Source organism: Gavia stellata, chromosome 2 (assembly GCF_030936135.1).
Source record: "Gavia stellata isolate bGavSte3 chromosome 2, bGavSte3.hap2, whole genome shotgun sequence".
Classification (NCBI taxonomy): Eukaryota; Metazoa; Chordata; class Aves; order Gaviiformes; family Gaviidae; genus Gavia; species Gavia stellata.
This window is the reverse complement of record NC_082595.1, coordinates 32,746,193-32,752,776: the sequence shown is the minus strand read 5'-3', so window position 1 is coordinate 32,752,776 and position 6,584 is coordinate 32,746,193. Positions and strand designations below refer to the sequence as shown.

The window sequence follows — 6,584 nt, the reverse complement described above, 5'->3', positions numbered from 1 at the left end:
TACGGACCCGTTGCCCTCCTGCTGTTAACCGTCAGAAGCCACTCGACTGAAATAACCAAACTCGCCCGATTCCGTACTTAGTTAGCCACCAGCCTGAACACGGTTGACATTCAATGCCAGTTTAAGGCCCAGGGAAGCTACCGACTGAACTCACACTTCATTCAAGGCGAACGATTGGAAACTTGCACAAATTTTTAAGCGAGCAAAACACAGCTTCCTTCCCAGCCAGGTTTCTACACAGACCGGCATGCTATCAGAGATAGAACTAGAAAAAACTGAACACTGCCTTTTCTTACAAAGAGCATGCTTTCAAGGATACGGACACCTGCAATTTATTGTAAACATTCGTTAACAACTCTAGGCATGCAACAGATAAGGAACATTCAAAATTTTGCAAAGTTTGGCCTCACACCAGCTGCTTCAACTTCCACAGCAGAGCATTACAACAGATGAAGCCCATATGTATTCAACCATACACATTTCAAAAGCATTTTCTTGGGTTTGGTTTTTTAAACAGAGAAAAATGAGCAAAATTATCTCAGCTATATGTCAATTTCAATGTATCAACAGCATCAGGACAAAGATTAGTACTAAAATAATGACATTCTGAAAATTTTCAAATATACCAGGGACTGTGATGCACAAAACCAGATGTGACTTTTAGAGTATTACTCGTAATAACAAGCCATTACCAAAGCCAGTGCAATAAATGTTTCAGTTTCACATTTAGCTGAAACCCAAGTGTCTCTTTGAACATCCCAGGCCCATCTGCTGGCAACCTAAAGGAAAGAAAAGGAAAAGCTATTTGTGAATCTATAAACAGCACAGTTTTTATATTTTTTTAAAAAGAACACAAAGAATTATATAAATACTGATATAATTGCATTATGAAAGTTAAAAGTAGTAACAACAAGTGCAAAATTACAGTGAAAATGAATGAGTCCTATTTGATGTTCTTGCTTCACAGTAAAGCTCCCACCCCAATAGACCCAAAAATCTCTGCACCAAAAACTCAATTCTCTCTCATGCTCACTTGTTAGCACTCTAGCGTACTGTAACAGCACCCCTTCAAAAGCAATGTGAATAGACATTAGTTTTGGAAACATACAACTAAGAACTCACATCCCCCGCTGCTTCACCTCCAGCTTACTCCAGTCTACTTGTGACCATTCACTGGGCTCTCAGCTTTTTTGATAAAAATGTTTTCAAAGCTAAAATGTGTGAATGGACTGCTGGAATAGACATATTCTGCCAGAGAAAAAAGTTAACTTGGACTGTTTTAACCTACAGCTCCTCAGTCAAAGTACAATTTCAGAGGCAGCACACTGTGAGACAGCACCAGAAAAGTAAGTAGATGGAGGCCCCTCACAGGTTGGCTTCATTGCTGAAGCTGACAACCCTTCAAACACATGATGTTTCACATAACCCACTAAAAACAGGTATGGTTTCATCAGGTTTTAGGATCTGATGATGAACACTCCTAAACAGAAGTCCTCTCTGACACTCGGCAAGATACCTAAGAGTTCTGAACACCAACGGGAGCTTGCAATACATGTACATTTACATACAACACAGGAAAGCCTAGAATACTTTTCTTTTGGGTGTCAAGTTCAGATCACTAATGTTAATTTGTAGTCCCAGAAACATGTTTGGTGGCAGCTACAGTTGAAACAGTTTCCATCCCTTTCCTTGCCACCCATCCCTTTCCATGTCACCCCACAGTACAACTGCACAGTATTTTGCGTTCAACCTGACGGCCCAACTGGAGATCAAAGTACGCTGGAAAAAGAAAAAGAAAATTCACTGCAGTCATGCAATTGTACTGGCACAGCACACAGCGGAAATAACTGGCTGACAGGGAAGAGCAGCATGGGCTGCTTACCACTGTTACTGAACTGAGAAAGACAACAACCTTCACAGGGTCAGGTAGAATCACAGCAGTACCTTAAATTTTTACCTGGCATACTACTTACCATAAAGAACCCAAAGGCCTCAAGACCACCTCAAACTAGTTAAGCTGCTGAATGCAGATGAACGCTTAGGAGATAACACACAGTTCTAAAAATTATGTTCAATTTGCAAAAGGTATTATGAATAATGTGTTCGCTCACCCTTATTGCCTGACCTGCCTTTTCCACAATTAGTACTGATACCACATACTTATAACGGTCAAAGTCCAATTCCTTCCACAGCCTTTAATATTTCTTCTGAGACTGAAGCACACAAGGAGGGACTGGAAATTCCATCGTATTTGGCTTGAAGTCTATTCTATCAAAAACAATTTTGAAAGATCTTAGTTTTCATCCTTTTTTTTTTGCATCTTTTGCAAAAACACTTTTACACTCATTTCCATTGCAAGAACATTAGAAGAACTAATGAGTAGAACAGTCAATATAGATGATGCTCTCAAACAGCAAGGGCTGTGCTGTTTTTACTCTAAAATACTTTATCTATTTTTTGAAAGTGACAAACACCTCCAGTCAATCTCCATTTACCAAACAGGAGTGTATTCTTCACCATTTGGGCCCAGTGCACTGGAAAATAGTGCTACAAATAATCTGTTCCAAATACCCAAGGCACGTCTTCCAGACGGCAGAATTACAAGAGTTGGTTATAACTACTCAAGGTATCACTAACAGCTACGTATTATCTCACCAGATTGTTTGCCTTCATTTTTGCATGTGGCAGTCAGACTGTCAAGGACACCAAATATATTTTATGCAGGTCATGTAATATTAGTATAACTAACTGAAGGAGTAGAATTCCACAAATTCAAGGTCGAGATCTTTGGATAACTGGGTATTTTGCATATTAGGGTACTTTGAACTGTGCTATAGCTCAATTTGATTTAGAAATGGGTAAGAGTTTGAGAAGCTTCAGCTCCACCTTAACAGCACATGCTCAGTAGCAACCTTGCAGAGCGTCTTCTGCACTTTGCGAAATGGAACACATTCACATTACATTTCTGTGCCAAAACTCAAAGTCTGCATATATTTAAGTTCATGCAACTTACACTGTTCCTTTAATATAATCTTTGCAAGACAAGCTACTTTTGCAATACAATTAGACAATTAATTAAAAAAAAACTATACCATTAGTATCGCTTGAGCTTTGTCTCTTACTAAATAATCCCGAAACTTATTATGTGACTCCAGTCTGTATGTATTAGCATATCTTATGTCTTATTAGCTTTGAATGCCAATAGCTTAGCTTTCATTGAATCACTGAAATACTCTTCTTCCATTGGAGCCACACCTAAAGCTTCGTACTTCGATTGTGTCCTTTTTCCTTTCGCCTGTGCAAATAATAAAAAAAGTCCACATCACATGTCAATATTTTAGAATTTAACAGTCTCTAAGTAATACTTTATGATGTACATTTAAGAGGAAAAAAAACAATTAGTCTAGGAATATGTCACAAAAAAAGCAGAAGAGCTAGAAAATGGCTATCTTTTTCTGGCTGTTTTGACACTACCACTTTGACTGAAAAAAAGAGAATAGTGGTTAACTTCTGCTCGATTTTAGCTTCTCTTCCACCAAAATCCAAATGAGCTCAGTCAATCAGACACACCAAACTAGCACCCTGAAACCACTCCATTTTCCTAGTCAAAACACACAGATATTAACATATATGTCCAAGACTGTTAACCACAACTTCAAACTTGTCATTCAAACAGCCTACACAAACCCCACAATATATGCTTTTCATTTACTACATAATTTTACTTGTCCTCACTCCTTGTGAAGCTACTAAACAAATGCCTTATGTATTAATGACTTAATTTGCTCATTATTTAAAAAAAAAAAAAGAAAACATATGCTCCAATTTGCAAGCTTTGTAATTTTGCTTGGAACTTAAAACCAGAGGACTACTTCTTTTTGTCATCAGAACTCTGAAGATCCAAGTTTTCTCCCCATCCAGCCTGTGTACTATCTTTCTCTTCAACACACATAACAAAATTTGGCCCTTTATGAATGCAAGCAGCAAGTATGATGATGCACACAGAAGATGTCACCTGCTGTCTTCCATGGCTGGCTTAAAACAGAACTGTAAAATGATGACAAAACAAGACAGAAAAGCACATGGAACCAATGAGATCATAACAAATGCCACAGACAGTGGTATTCCAGCTACCTCCTAACTAACCACTTTCAAGTTTTGCTGACTCTTCAGCCCCTTGCACCGCTTCCTAACTACAGCTAGAACTTAGGTGAGAGAAAATCATCAGTTCCTTCTCAGAAGAGCAGAAAGGAGCAGAAGACGATATAACACTACAGTGAAAGGCTTACACTAAGAAGGATAGAAAAAATCATACACTTACAAATAACATAAAAGTCTAGTGACAATTATTTGAGAAGATGCACTACTCAGGGGCTCACAAATCTTTCAGTCAGAGGAGTTTGAGAATAAGGGAAGTAATGCAGTTTCTTCTCTATGACATCACTTACACGTTAGCCCTGTCAACACTGTGGACGTTACCTACATCTCTCCTTGGTTCCTTGCTGTTAGATAATTCTGTTAAAAAACAGTGATGTTGGCAGCCCTAGTGCAAATTGGCTCCAGGTTGACGGAGGTGATTGGTTCATTGATGTCATGCTAACAATGCAAACTCTGAATAGTACTTACACTACACTAAAAATGCAAGGAGCAAACACATTTGCACTTAGGCTGTGGACTCTCATTATCTTCCAACTGAAACTCAGCTCTCTAAAGACTATAGCCCCCACCTGCTCATTGCAGGTCCCCTAACAGAATAAAAACCACCTTAAGTCTGCCACCTGAGCTGCTCAAATGAGCATCCCAATCCACATCAGTGGAAATGAACCTGTGAAAAAGGTCACAATCCAAACAGCAATTCTTTACTAACATGGTTCAGCATGAATCACAACATCTTCAGCCTGTACCATTACAGATGGAAGAAAATTCATGTCTATAGCACACAACTTCCAACAATGCTGTTACTTACAAGTTTAACTGCTATTATTAGTGACAAAAATTTTCATAATCATTCCCTCATGTGCAAGAAGCCATTTACTAATGAGGCAACCAAAAACCTTATTGATATCTCTTCACGAATAATTAAAAAATAAACCTACTTTTGTATTTCACAATACCAAGACTGCGATTGCAAGTTTTAGCACAATGTTGAAACTACATTTCTGTATGTTATTTACAACCTTCATTAAAGAATCTCTCAAACACTCAAGAAAACTTTGCACTTGACTATACAAAAGCCTGTTCTTATGTTACTGGACTCTACTATGCTGGCTTAACTTTGCACGTAGGGAAGTAAGTATCCTGACAGAAAAAGCTTTTGCTATTTAAAAAAAAATGCTGTTTGTTAACAAGCCTGTTTTAACAACCAATAGTTGCTTTAAAGTTAAAGAAACGGTTCTTGTTTACTTCTCCAAAAGAGGGCACACCTTATCCTAACTTTGAGAGCTTACAGTAGCACTCCAAGTTGGAAAGACTGCACCACCAAAGGTCCACCCTTGCCTTCTTTTTACCTTCACAAGGCTTTAACGATTTGCCTCCCCATGCCAAAGGCGGCACAGCAGCTGCAAGGTGGATGTGGACATGACATCCGACCAAGTACAAAGGGGAGGAGTTACCCCAAAGTGGATGTAAAACAGATGGGAACAGCACTTCTGATACAAGCTTTCACAGGATCACACTCACCTTTTAATCACACATCGAGCCTCACGTTCTTCCACACACTGTGCCATCCTTCCGAAGGACCCAAGCCCCATCCCTGCCTCCTTCCCTCGCCAGCCCAGCAGAAGCACTCCAGCGCCGGCCCGGCGCCCCGGCCGCAGGCGAGGGCCACGGCGGATCGGAAGGCCGCCGTGTCCCTCCAGGCCGCGCCAGGGCCACGTGACAGGCGCGCGGCGCGACCGTTGTAGCCGTCACCACCGCCCTCACACCCCTTCCCTTCCCACACGGCTGGCGAGCCCAGCCGGGGGAGCGTCGCCGGCACCGGCCTCCAGCAGCTAAACGCCCCCGGTGCTGCCGTCCCGCCCTCGCCCAGGCGGCCGCTCACGCTGTCTTTATCCAACAGGCCCTGGCGCCGCTTTCCTCCCTCCGGGGCAGCGGCGGCGAGCTTCGGCATCTGGGAGCACTCCTCCATGGCTGGCAGCACACAGCGCCGCTTTCTCGGGGGGGGGGGGGAGGCGGGCGCAGCCCCCTCTCCTCCCGCTCCCGGCGACGGGCCGCGGGGCGACGCCGCCTTCGCGCTCCGCAGCGTGGAGCAGCCCTGTGCCAGGGCGGGGCTCTTCCCGCGCGAGCCAGGCGTAACGGCGCGCTAGCGCAGCGTCACGACGTAGGAGTGGGCGGGCCCAGCGGTAAGGAGGTAACGGCAGCAGGTCGCCATGACGGGGTGTGGTGGCGGCTTCCGTGGGCGAGAGATGGGGGTTAGGGGCTTTGGGCCGCGGGTTGCTGCTGCCCTCGCCCCCGCGGGCCTGCGCGGCTCCCTACGGGCCCTGCCGGTCCTGGGGAAACGCTGAAGCTGCGGTCGGAGGGCGGCGGCAGCGCTGCGTCTGCGGCGCGGCGCTGTCCCCCGTGGAAACCCGGGACTTGGTCACGTA

At 43.4% G+C, this 6,584-nt stretch overlaps 1 protein-coding gene across 1 annotated transcript; it reads right to left on the bottom strand.

The window, feature by feature from the left end:
* Window positions 1-668: 668 nt before the first annotated feature.
* DYNLT2 (dynein light chain Tctex-type 2) lies at window positions 669-6,127 on the bottom strand. Its single transcript, XM_059827959.1, is given in 6 exon segments — window positions 669-779; window positions 2,112-2,186; window positions 2,188-2,268; window positions 3,093-3,181; window positions 3,184-3,295; window positions 5,705-6,127. Coding segments are annotated over 6 exon segments (891 nt in total).
* Between the last annotated feature and the right edge of the window lie 457 nt (window positions 6,128-6,584).